General features: G+C 39.5%; 1 protein-coding gene and 1 long non-coding RNA gene across 14 annotated transcripts in view; one reads left to right on the top strand and one right to left on the bottom strand.

Annotated features, from left to right (window-relative positions):
• LOC146405756 (uncharacterized) overlaps positions 1–6,214 on the top strand; it is a 53,004-nt gene extending 46,790 nt beyond the window's left edge. Inside the window, exon 3 of the long non-coding RNA XR_014838808.1 lies at positions 1,386–6,214. This is a non-coding gene — a long non-coding RNA (uncharacterized LOC146405756). The remainder of the gene's footprint in view (positions 1–1,385) is intronic.
• The window catches only part of DDX46 (DEAD-box helicase 46), a 55,608-nt gene that overhangs the window by 22,433 nt on the left and 19,551 nt on the right, over positions 1–13,624 (bottom strand). For 8 of the 13 annotated variants that reach the window (XR_014836425.1, XR_014836424.1, XR_014836422.1 and 5 more), the window contains 5 exon segments: positions 12,820–12,941; positions 10,972–11,050; positions 9,116–9,198; positions 6,675–6,839; positions 6,022–6,184 (listed from right to left, as the gene is read on the bottom strand). Coding sequence is in view for 4 of the 13 variants with exons in the window: in XM_005655007.4 (XP_005655064.1) it covers positions 6,022–6,184; positions 6,675–6,839; positions 9,116–9,198; positions 10,972–11,050; positions 12,820–12,941 (612 nt within the window). In the remaining 9 variants the exon portion in view is untranslated. 13 annotated transcript variants of the gene reach the window in all.

Below are 13,624 nucleotides of genomic sequence, written 5' to 3'. Positions count from 1 at the left end.
ACAACTGGAGTTCCCATCTTGGCTCAGTGGTAACGAACCTGACTAACATCCATGAGGATGTGGGTTTGATCCCTGGCCTCACTCAGTGGTTAAGGATCCAGTGTTGCCATGAGCTGTGGTATAGGTCACAGACGCAGCTCGGATCCCACGTAGCTGTGGCTGTGGCTGTGACACAGGCTGGCAGCTATAGTTCAGATCTGACCTCTAGCCTGGGAACTTCCATATGCCACAAGTGTGGCCCTAAAAAGTAAAAAATAAAAGAAAGTAACTGCCTAAAGACACCAGAGAGTGACTAAAAGCAGGGAGAAACTGGAAGAGAGGCGACACCTGGAAGAATGCAATGGCACTCATTGAGTTTATTTATTATAAACTTTCCATTTGGAAGCAGGCCCTGCGCAGTCCAAGTCAGAAAGTCAAAACAGAAACAGAAAGCATCTTACCGACAAGAAGGAGAAGAAGAGTTGAGAATAAACTCAGGACCAGAAAAGGGGATAGTAATAACACGAATAATAAAGAGGGGATAAATCATGGAAAGAACAACAGAGCAGACAGGCCCAATTATGTCCAAATACCTAACGCCTAAACCAGATACACATGGGGCAGAATCCAATTATCCCACTGTGGCTAAAAGAAATGAATAGATTTCAGAAGTTGCTCATTATAAGAAGTTTCAAATACGAGCCCAGCCAAGTTAACCCTATTAAAAAAACCGAAAACTCTTAAGTAAAATATAATACAAACTCAACAAGGTTTCACTCACAAAGGCCAGTACACAAACCAAAATTATTATACATAAAAAGAAATAGAAAAATATAAAAGATAATAGAAACTGACTTCCAATGACCAAGGAATTATAATTAATAGTCAAAGATTTTAAAGCAACTATTAAAACTGTGACCAAAGGGGAAAAAAATTTCAATGCTCATAGTGAATGGCTAAGAAATCTAATAGAGAATCAAGAAAACATAAAAAAAGGAGTTCCTGTCGGGGCTCAGGGGGTTATAAACCTAACTAGTATCCATGAGGATGCAGGTTGGATCCCTGGCCTCAATCAGTGGGATAAGGATCCAGCGTTGCCATGAGCTGTGGTGCAGGTCACAGATATGGCTCAGATTCCAGATTGCTGTGGCTGTGGTGTAGGCTGGCAGCTGTAGCTCTGATTCTACCCCTAGCCTAGGAACCTCCGTATGCCACAGGTGTGGTCCTAAAAAGCAAAAAAAAAAAAGCCAACTTGAAATTCTAGAACAATAACAAAAAACAGCTGCAGAGTTCCTGTCATGGCTCAGTGGTTAACAAACCCGACCAGCATCCATGAGGACAAGGGTTCAATCCCTGGCCTCACTCAGTGGGTTAAGGATCCAGTGTTGCCATGAGCTGTGGTGTAGGTAGCAGATAAGGCTCGGATCCCGAGTTGCCACGGCTCCGGAGTAGGCCAACGACTTACTGAATCTCAAAAATAAATGCTAAGTCAAAGACCTGTCACAAAAGTGTCCATAATGTACTATTTCATTTATCTGAGATCCTAAGACAGGTAAAATTAATATATATTGGGGGCAAGAACTGAGGGAAATTTCTGAGGTTGTATCTTTTTTTTCTTTTCTTTTCCGGCTGCACCCAAGGCATATGGAACTTCCCTGGCCAGGGAATGAATCTGAGCCAAAGATACAGTAAGGCCAGACCCTTAACCCACTACACCATAGCAGGAAGCCCTCTCTGGCACAGGGAAGTTCCTGGTCTAGGGGTTGAATGGGAACTGTAGCTGCTGATCTACACCACAGCTCGCAGTAACGGCGAATCGTTGACCCACTGAACGAAGCCAGGGAACAAACCCGCATCCTCATGGATACTAAATGGGTTCATTTCCACTGAACCACAATAGAAGCTGAAGTTATATCTTAATACAAGTTTCGGTTTCACAGCTTAGATGCGTTTGTCAAAACTCATCAAATGGTACACTTAGGATAAGCACATTTCACTATAGTTCACTTAATTCAAAAATTTTCTGAACTAATGTTAAACATATATATTGAAGTGAAATGTGCTGATACTGCAACTTTGAAATTATCAAAAAACTAAGAACTGATGAGTGGGTAAAAGGGTAGATGGCTGAAGATGTGATAGATAAATATAACAAAATGTTAATTACAGAATCTAGTATTAGATACTCAAGGGTGTGCACTATATGATTTTCTCAGATTTTCCTTGAAAATTTTGCTAATAAAAATAAAGGGAAAGCGTTCCCATCATGGCTCAGCAGTAACAAACCCAACTAGTATCCTTGGGAACGTGGGTTCAATCCCTGGCCTTAGTGCACTAAGGATCCAGCATTGCCATGAGCTGTGGTATAGGTCGAGGATGTGGCTCAGATCTGGCACTGCTGTGGCTGTGGCATAGGCTGGCTCCAATTCAACCCCTAGCCTGGGAACTTCCACATACTGTGAATGCAGCCCTAAAAAAGACAAAAAAATAAAGGGAAAAAAAGACTTCTATTGAACAGAAGGTTAAGGATCTAGTGTTGTCACTGCAGTAGGCCAGGAACTTCCACAGGCCGTGGGCGTGGCCAAAACAAACAAACAAACAAAACAAAATAAGACACAAACATATAGAAAATAACAGGGAGTTCCCGTCGTGGCGCAGTGGTTAACGAATCCGACTAGGAACCATGAGGTTGTGGGTTCGGTCCCTGCCCTTGCTCAGTGGGTTAACGATCCGGCGTTGCCGTGAGCTGTGGTGTAGGTTGCAGACGCGGCTCGGATCCTGCATTGCTGTGGCTCTGGCGTAGGCCGGTGGCTTCAGCTCTGATTAGACCCCTAGCCTGGGAACCTCCATATGCCGCGGGAGTGGCCCAAGAAATAGCAACAACAACAACAACAACAACAAAAAAGACAAAAGACAAAAAAAAAAAGAAAATAACAGCCTTCTTCTTCTGGAAGCTGCCAGATCTGGAAGTGATGACTTAAGACGCAGAAGGCTTTTTGCTGCCATAAAGAAAGCTAGCTTAGGAGTTCCCGTCGTGGCTCAGCGGTTAATGAATCCGACTAGGAACCATGAAGTTGCAGGTTCAATCCCTGGCCTCGCTCAGTGGGTTAAGGATCCAGCATTGCCATGACCTGTGGTGTAGGTCGCAGATGCGGCTCAGATCCCAAGTTGCCATGGCTCTGACATAGGCTGGCGGCTACAGCTCCGATTGGACCCCTAGCCTGGGAACCTCCGCATGTCTTGGGAGCAGCCCAAGAAATGGCAAAAAAAAGAAAGCTAGCTTAATGACTAAGTTCGTATGTTCAGGGTGGCGGTATAGAAACAATATGGTGACACTGAGCTACCAAATGAAGCAATCGTGGAATTGTTTTGCCATGGCATTTCTTGTTTGGCAAAATAGTAAGTATTTCCCATGATTTAAGGCACTGAGTTCACGTGCTCTGTTACTTGCAAAAAATAAACCAAAAGAACTGATACTAATAATACATCCCAAAAGCCTCAATGAAGCATTTTGCCCTATTTAAAAATGTCTCTCGGAGTTCCCTGGTGGCCTACTGGTTAAAGGATCCAGAGTTGTCACTGCTGTGGCTCGGGCCACTGCTGTAGTGAGGGTACAACCCGGCCCAAGGACTTCTGCATGCTGTGGCCAAAGTAAATAAAAAAATGTCTATTTTCACATACCATAAACACAGGGAGGAGTTCCCTAGTGGCTCAGTGGGTTACAGATCTGGTGCTGTCACTGCTGTGGCTTTGGTTATAGCTGCTGTGACTCAGGTTTGATCCCTGGCCTGGGAACTATTGCATGCTGAGGGTATGGCCAAAAAAAATCCCCTGAAAATAGCAAGGGCTGGTCCTACTGTGGATAAACTAGGCCTCTAATGTATTGCTGATGAGAACGCAAAAATGCTAAAAAGACCTGGTGGTTTCTCAAGAAGTTAAACATACTTACCGTGTGAGCCAGCAACTCCACTCCCAGGTATATACCCTCCCCAAATGAAAACAGGAACTCAAGCAGCTACTTGTTTATAAATGTTCAAAGTAGCATTACTTACAAAAACCAAAAGGGGGAAACAACTTAAGTTTCCCCCAACAGATGAATGAATAAAGGAATATGGCATATACACACTATGGAATATTATTTACCCCTAAAAAGGATGAAAATTCTGCTATATGCTATAACATGGATACATGCCAAAGACTTGCTAAGTGAAATAAGCCAGGCACAAAAAAGATAAATACTGCATGACTCCACTTATGTGAAGTACCTAGAACAGAGAAATTCATAGATAAAAAAAGTAAAATACAGGTTATCAGGGGCTACAGGGAGGGAGGGAACATGAAATATTGTTTAATAGGTATAGCGCTTCTCTCTGGAATGATGAAAAATTTCCAGGAATAACAGTGGTGGTTACAGAGCACTGCGAATGTACTTAATGCCACTGAATTACATACACTGTGGTGCAACAGACTGGCAGCCTCTCTGGAGCAGTGGGATGCAGGTTCGATCCCCTGCCTGGCACTGTGAGTTAAGGATCCAGCACTGCCACATCAGGCTGGATCTGATCCCTGGCCCAGGAACTCCATATGCATCAGGGCAGCCAAAAAAGAAAAAAAAGTTAACCAAATACTTATCCGCAAAGCCCTTCTAATTGCAACCTATACGAAGCCTGGTGTGGTAGACAGTATTCTGTAAAGATGGCAGCAAAACCATGTCCCATCACACATGCTCTTCTGCGTATCAAGTAACATTTTCCCATGAAAAGGTGGAGTCTATGCTCTCTTGAATCTGGGCCAGTCCAGTTGCTACTTTGACCTTCAGAATATGGTGGAAATAAAAGCTCCACCACTTCCTACTATCATCCTTCACTGTCCTGGCAGCTTTTGGTTCCTGCCTTCTGGCCAAACGCTTCATAGAAACTCACAAGGGGAAGAGTCAGGACTCTTGGCCAACAGCCTAACTGAGCTCTCAGTCAAGAGCCAGTACCAATTTGTCAACTGTATAAGTTAGGGCAAACTGGGTCCCCAACACCAATTGAGCCATCTTAGTAGACGAAGTGAGAGATTAGATATGTGTGCCAAGAGCCACAAAAAATGCAGATTCATTAACAAAACAAATGTCTTCCGCCACTCAATCTGAGGGTGGTTCGTGACAAAACCATATTGCCAGAACACAGACTTAATGAGTTTAATTCAAACTGTCCCTGTTTCATGTGCTTACTGTCCCACATATATATAATGATGGCACTATTACACAGAAATTCACTAAAGCTCTCATGTGAATCATAAAAACCATCTACGTGGCATGGTATGATGGAATGAATATAAGATGGGGAATTCTCTGATGGCCTAGCAGGTTAAGGCGCCAGTGTGACTCTGGTCACTGTTGTGTGGCATAGGTTCAATCCCTGGCCCAGTGAGGGAATCTCATATGCTGCCAGTGTGGAGAAAAAAATTAAAAAAAAAAAAAAAAGAAGAGAGAACCTGAAATAAATGTTGCATGCCTCATTAAAAAAAAAAAAAAAAAAAAGAGGCGTTCCCATCGTGGCTCAATGGTTAACGAACCCAACTAGCAACCATGAGGACGCAGGTTCGATCCCTGGCCTCACTCAGCAGGTTAAGGATCTGGCACTGCCATTAAGGATCTGATCCTGCGTTGCTGTGGATCCTGTGTAGGCCGGTGGCCACAGCTCCGACTGGACCCCTAGCCTGGGAACCTCTGTATGTCTCAGGTATGGCCCTAAAAAGACAAAATACATAAATAGATAAATATCCTTTTTTAAAACAACAAAGAATACAACATGAGTGAGAAAATTTTAAGTTCAATTCCTCCTTGGCTGATTAATGGCTATGGAAACTAATGTTCTGTTATCTTATTTCACCTTTAAGATGGAGTAATGCTTACCCCTAGAGACTGCTGTGAATATAAACTAGGATAGATGATATATAAAATTTAGTACTAGAGATAAAGTAAATACTATAACTCAGAACACAGCACAGTGCTTGGCCAAATTAAGTGCTTAACAGATACTTCATTAATATTACCTCCATGAAGAGACATGCAAGGGTAAGAAGCTCTCATTAAATCTTTCAGAAGACCATCAGCATGTTCCTGCTTATCCACAAATATGATGACAGATCCTGATTCTTGATAATGGCCTAGAAGCTCAAGCAGCTTCAAGAATTTCTTTTCCTCTTCAATCACAATCTGGGAAAAGAAAAAAAACCAAATTGTACCAAGTTAATGAAGTAAAAATCCAAATACATCTCTTGAACAAAAATATTCATGTTATTTGTGGCAAATAAGAAAATGACAACATCTTGCTATGTATCTTTAGGAAGGGGAAGAAAATGTTGATTTTAATTGGTAAACCACTGAAAAACAAAACCAAACCAAAAAAACTGTACTTGTCAGAGAATAAGAGGCTTACAGATGTGGATAAATGATCACCTGTTCTGGATATGTGACATTTCTATATACCAGTGCACCACTTCTTTTGAAAGCAACTTTAAAAGAACATTTAAACAGTTCCATGAAAGAGCAAATTCAAATGTATTTGGTAAAATGTTGGACTGCAGTTGGTTCATAGTGTTTAATTTTAGAAATTATCTGCCTGTATCACAAACAATGATCCCCAAAGGATGACAAACTGCCTAAATACACGGCGAACTGGGGATTCCCTAATGACTATACCCACCACTTGCTGCTCCACATCTGAGCAAACCACGCTTCTGCCTCCAACCTGCACTTCAATGGGTTTACTCAGGATCCTGCGAGCCAAGGCTTCCATAGCTCTGGGGAAAGTAGCTGAAAACATAACTGTCTGTCGATCAGGACGAACATTGTCCACAATGCGCATGACCTGAGAAAATAATACAAAAATATATGCTGGGCATAATCTCCTACAGTCGTAGGATGGTAAAACCAAGTAAAAGGAACTCTTAAGAACATCTACTCAGTGACTCTTAAACCTGTTACCTTAGAATATTACAACTGATTTCACCCTCGCCAACGGAGACAGTTTGGGGGTTGGGGGGATGTGCTGGGGTTGTGGGATGGAAATCGTATAAAACTGGATTGTGATGATCACTGTACAACTATGAATGTAATAAATTCACTGAGTAATAAAAAAAAAGAAATGAAGAACTGCGTCCACACAAAGACTTGTACCAAATGCTCAGAGCAGCATTATTCCTCAGAGCCCAAAAGTGGAAATAATGCAAATGTTCATCAACTGGTAACTAAATAAAAATACATCCCTATGATGGAATAGTAATTACTCAGCAATAAAAGGAGGAAGACAGATGAACCTCAAATACATATTCTAAGTGAAATAAATATAAGCCGGAGGTACACTGTATGATTCCATTTATGTGAAATCTCCAGAAAAGGCAGATCTTTTAAAACAGAAAGAAAATTAGCAGCTGCTTTGGGCTAGACACAGGAAATGAATGCAAGGCACAAGATACACTTCTGGTGAAAAAGATGTTCTAAAACTGGATTGTGGTGATGGCTACACATACGTGTACTATAAACTATCCTATTACACATTTTGGAAAGGTGAATTTTATGGTATATAAGTAGATTTTAACAGAGTTCTTTTAAAAGTAAAAGATTATAAGAGTTCCTGCTATGGCACAGTGGGTTAAGAATCCAAGTGCAGCAGCTCAAGGTGCTGCAGAGGTGCAGGTTCAATCCCTAGCCCAGCACAGTCAAAGGATCTGGCATTGCGCCAGCTGCAGTGTAGGTCACAGCTATGGCTTGGATTCAAACTCTGGCCCAGGAACTTCTATATGCCTCCAGTTTGGCCATTTAAAAGAAAGGGGGGGGGGGGAGATTATAATGTTATAATGACCTTATAAATTGATGAGTATTCCCTCTTTTTTATCCTGGGAAATAAAGTATGATTAGTAAATAATTATATTTACTCCCTTAACATCCGGAAAAAGTTGCTAGTAAAAAAATGGATGTTTTCCTTGTGGGAAAATTAAAATTAAAATTTCTTAAACAAATATAACACAATTTCATTGTTCTTGAGTCTGTTTAACTTAAAGGTTTCAAATACAATGGCAAACAGAAAGAAAAATGCCAAGAAGAGAGAAATTATGCAAGGAGATAAAAATTTCAAAATACCACTATCAATATCCAGAAAAACCTAAGAAATTTCTGTTATCTATGAAAACAAGAACAGTATGCCATTTAAAATAAAAACTCAGAGAAAAGAGCTTTCAGAAGTTAAGACTATGAAAACAGAACTTAAAAATTCAGTAACAGGTTGAAAGCTCAGAGCATAGGAAATCTTATAGTAGGGCAAAATGACAAGAGATGGAAAATACGAAGAAACATTAAAAAAATTAAAGGACAAGAGTTCCCGTTGTGGCCTCAGTCAGTGGGTTAAGGATCTGTTGTTGCCGTGAGCTATTGTGTAGGTCGCAGACACGGCTCAGATCTGACATTGCTGTGGCTGTGGCTGTGGCGTAGGCCAGCGACTGTAGCTCTGATTGGACCCCTAGCCTGGGAACAAATGTGGCCACAAATGTGGCCCTCAAAAGCAAAAACATAAAAAAAAAAAAAATTAACCCCCCCCACACAATGTGTGTATACACACACACACACACACACACATAAAATGGACAATTACTCAGCCATAAAAAGGAAAGAAATAATGGCATTTACAGCAACATGGATGGACCTAGAAATTATCATGCTAAGTGAAGTTAGTCAGTGAGACATGAACGTCATGTTATCACTTATATGTCAAATCTAAAAAGAAGATGCAATGAACTTATTTTCAAAACAGATACTGACTCACAGACTTTGAAATACTTGTGGTTTCCAAAGGAAACAGGTTGGGGGGGGTGGAGGGGATGGGCTGGGGGTTTGGGATGGAAATGCTATAAAACTGGGTTGTGATGATCACTGCACAACTATAAATGTAATAAAATTAATTGAGATTAAAAAAAAAAGAATCCAAAACAGAAATATCTATTTCAATTCCCTATGTTCTCAATCCAATGTGTTACCACACAAATAGAAATGTGTGTGAGAATTTCAGGAAACATATAAACATATACTTCATTCTCATGTAGTTACGATGTTTATTTTATACTTCAAAAAACTAAGAAATTAAATGAATACCTGTGGTTCAAAACCCATGTCAAACATTCTGTCTGCTTCATCTAAAACAACATATGTCACTCTTCGAAGATTTGTAACCCGACCTAACATGAGGAAAAAAAATAAAGACAAAAAGAAAACTAAAAATCAGTCACAATTCATTTTATGACTACCAAAAACTTTAAAAAACTGTACAGGGAACTAAAATGCCTGACTTAACCAGAGGGGTAAGTTAGGTATCTTTAAACAGTGAAAAGAAATTTTGGTTTACAATAGCTTAATCTAATGGCAAATACTTTCTGACAATGGGTACATGAGGCCCTTTATTTTGTCAAACTCGTCTCTTGCATACCATCATAGGGCCTGAAGAACCTGTAAAATTCAGAAAACAGCCCTCTCCAAAACACATCATAAAACTAAGACTGAGATGGAGCATCGAGCCACATCAGCCATTATCTGACAGCATCACCTAGGAAAAAACATATTAGAGATTACAGCGTATGTGTGGAAAGCAAATTCCAGTGCTAACTATTTCAGACGTAGAAAATCTCTCTTTATAATACATTACGTAGTACATAACCTACTTATATAAAGTAAGAAGGTTCTAATGGGCATGTCAAAACATTAATAAGAAACTATTCAATATCAGTAACATACTGTGCAAAAATTCTAAAAGCCAGATGTATTACAAAGACACATTTTTCTATACAAAGGTACGAATCCAAATTTACTCAGTGTTCCCACTGGTTTAAATAAATGCAACTGGCTTCTTAACCAGGGAAAACTAACTACACACACAGGAACCCCTTTCTAGGGCATTAACACAAGCATTTCTACCAACTGTTGATTCAATCACCTGGCAAAAACATGTATAAAATAGTTATTAAACATAAACTGAAGGGTAAGGGGAAAAGGCAAAATTAATCAAGACGAATTTCAGAGGAAACTTAACCAATGCAGCATTGAGAAAAAACAAGGGATTATTTCATCAACATTCAACCCAAACACTTCATATGCTGTGTAAGCACAATGACATCAAGTTCATGTCACTTTACCAATTTCATGTAGAATTAGAATTAAATGTACACAGAAATTCAAGCAAAATGCTATTAGAAACATGCATTTCTCTAGTTTTAAATACTCTATTTTATATGAGAATATATATCTATATATACACAGAATACTACAATGTAAACCTTCAAAAGCATTTTCTTCAAAAAAGAGAAATGAGGCATAATCAATGCTTTCTAATATTTAAATATTCCATAGGTACATGTGCAGCTCCAATTAGTTTTGCAAGATTGGGAACAGCATTAAATTACCTACCTTTGATGGTTTAAGTCTCGGAAGCCCAGTTCTATAAATCTTGAAGGGCCTTTCTCCACAGAAGTTAAATAATGTCAACAGTTTAGTAACAGTTTTGATAGGGAATAATTTAACAAAGCACAATATTTGAGCTAAAACATGCAATATTTACAAAAGATAAAATTTCTTAAAGCTGCAATATCTTAATTTATCTAGTATTGTAAGAAGACCCTAGCTCCTAAGAAGAAAAAAAGTCTAAATTGTACAATTAAAAAAAAAAGACCCACACCCTCTTAAAAACAAAGCTAAGCCAAAATTGGATTAAGAATCCATATTAAATGCTAAAAAAAAAAATCAGATGGTATGGTTCTCAAAAGAAAGTTTACATTAAATTGCAAAAATATTGTGACCACTTGCAACAATAAGCTTGTTACAATACAAATTTTAAGATATTACAACTTTAAGAAGAAATGTAGAAACCTTTTGGTGGTTTCTTGTATCTGCTTTAACAAAAATGTATAGAATTCAAAAAAAGAGAAAAGAAAACCAAAAAAAACCCACTCCTGACTTACCACTGTTAGCTGCTAACATGTCAATCATTCGACCAGGTGTGCAAACAATAATTTCAGCACCTCTTTTCAGCTCAGCAATCTAATAAAAAAAAAAAAATTTATAGTCTACTTATCACTAATGCTTAATTACAGGTTTGAAAATACTGCCCAAGGTCCTTGCATAGCTCCATAAGGCAAAACAGAGAGGTCCAATTAGAAGACATCAAAGCCTCTTTGGAATGCTGGAACACTACTGAAGGAACAGGTGGTAGCAACAAGACCACAAGATGCTCTAACTTTGAAATCAATGAACCTAGAGATTTTTACCAATTTTAATTTGAAGATCCCTAAAAACCAAGAAAGGAACATGAGAGAGGAGTAAATAAGTTTGACATATCAAACAATTGAGAGTTGTTTCCATTAGTGAATCAAAAAATCAGTTAAATCGCAACCTATATTTTAAAAATGAAATAGAACATAAAATATAAGAATATATTAGGTATCTTAAAACTCGGTATGACTTTATTTTTTGTCTTTTTAGGGCCGCACCCGCAGCATATGGAGGTTCCCAGGCTGGGGGTCAAATCAGAGCTGTACCACTGGTTTACGGCACACCCACAGCAACACAGATCCTAGCAATGTCTGCAACCTACACCAAAGCTCATGGCAATACCAGATCCTTAACCCACTAAGCAAGGCCCAGGATCAAATCTGCATTCCCATGAATAATAGATTTGTTTCTGCTAAGCCACGACAGGAACTCCAAAACTCTGTATGGCTTTATATAAATGTGCATGCACATACCAGCTTATTTTGTAAATTTATTACTATAGGGTGTGGCCAAAAAAAACTGACAAAGATAAACTTAGAAAATTAAGTTCAAGGAGTACCCTTGTGGCCCCACAGGTTAAAGATCCAGCTCTGCCACGGCAGAGGCTCAGGTTACTGCTTTGGCACAGGTTTGATCCCTATCCCAGGAACTTCCGCATGCTGAAGGCATGGCCAAAAAAAAGAATGCAGATTAAACTCTGATATCAACACATTCCACTCATCACCCTTTAAAGATGTCACTTAGAGAAAATAAATGCTGGTCCAGGAATCAGAAGACCCAAATTCCAGGATAAAGTCTTATTAACCTAAAGATTTTGCTCAATTTAACCTTTCTGAACATTTTAACATTTATAAAACGGAAAACATATGTGCTTCCTTGAGTGGAGAAAGACAAGAAAAACAAAGCTAAGGTATGAAAATCATTCAAAAATTCTAAAATGTGACTTTAACGTAATTCATCCCCCCCCCTCCGCCCCCGCAAGCTAGGAGTCCAATCGGAGTTGTAGCTGCCGGTCTACACCACAGCCACATCAACACGGGATCTGGATCTGAGCCTCGTCTGTGACCTACACCACAGCTCATGACAACGCTGATCCTTAACTCACTGAGCGAGGCCAGGGATCGAAACTGCATCCTCATGGATACTAGCCAGATTGGTTTCCACTGAGCCACAACAGGAACTCTAACATAATTCATTCTTACCATTATTTTCATACCTCATTTGTTTTTGTGGGGGCACCCTATGGCTATGGAGTTCCTGGGCCAGGGCTCAGATCTGAGCTGGAGTTGCGACCTACGCCACAGCTGCAGCAACACTGAATCCTTAACCCACTGGGCCAGGCCTAGGATAGGAGGACCTCCTGATGCAGAGACAACAGTGATCCTGCTGCACCACAGCAGGAACTCCTGCACACCTCATTTTTAAGATTTTTAGAAGCAATTACAATACTAAAAAGAAAAATCACTTTTACGTTATTAAATCACTCAATTTAAACAATAAAAAAGGCTGGAAAAACTGAATGTTCCTTTTATAACTACCTGCTCACTGATTCCTGTTCCTCCATAAACACAGACCACTCTAAGGCCCAAGGTCTTCGAAAATTTCTTACATTCTTTAGTAATTTGCAAAGCCAGTTCTCGAGTTGGAGTCATGATGACAGCTGAAAAGAAAAATATGTCAAAAGCCTAACCACCAAAATTCTTGGGAGGCTAAGCTTTAGTGTTAAATTCAACCTCTGCAATCCAGTTCAGATCTTAGTCTAATTTCCATTTTCATTTATTTTATGTACCTCTGAAAACTCTTTTTCAAAAGTTTTTATAATAGCAGAGATTGTGGCAAAGGATAATTTTAAGTAGGTTTTAAGAACATGCTATTGGAAGGAAGAGTTAAATGCCTTACTCGACCACCAGGAAAATACTTGGTTGACAAGAATGCAAATCATTCTTTACGGCAAATCACAGAGCAAAGGCAATCAAGTAACTCACTGTGCTGCAGAACTATGCCGTGGCTTCCGGAAACAGCCTTGGTCTGAGGGGCACAGGCAGAGGAGAAATGTACTGTGCCCTCTGCTGCCAAGAGAGGAGTTGAACAACTTTCCGAAACCCTACTCAAATTTTGGAGAAGAGATCTCTGCCAAGTGAATCAAGAAAACGGAATCTGAAGACCTACTCCTGAATGAAATGCTGGCACTACAGCCTTTTAAGGCAAATAAAAAAAAAAAAAAAGAAGAAGAAGAAAAAAAGGAAATACACTTCCCTACAGTCTTATGTTGAGTTTATAGATCCACTGATATGGGCTAAGAACAAACCTCAACATAAATAAACAGATAGATGCACGAGGAGT

Source organism: Sus scrofa, chromosome 2 (genome assembly GCF_054392235.1).
Source record: "Sus scrofa isolate SSC_HxYL_T2T_F1_AM1 chromosome 2, Sscrofa_HxYL_maternal_Yorkshire_Landrace_v2.0, whole genome shotgun sequence".
Classification (NCBI taxonomy): Eukaryota; Metazoa; Chordata; class Mammalia; order Artiodactyla; family Suidae; genus Sus; species Sus scrofa.
This window is presented reverse-complemented; position numbering and strand designations above follow the sequence as displayed.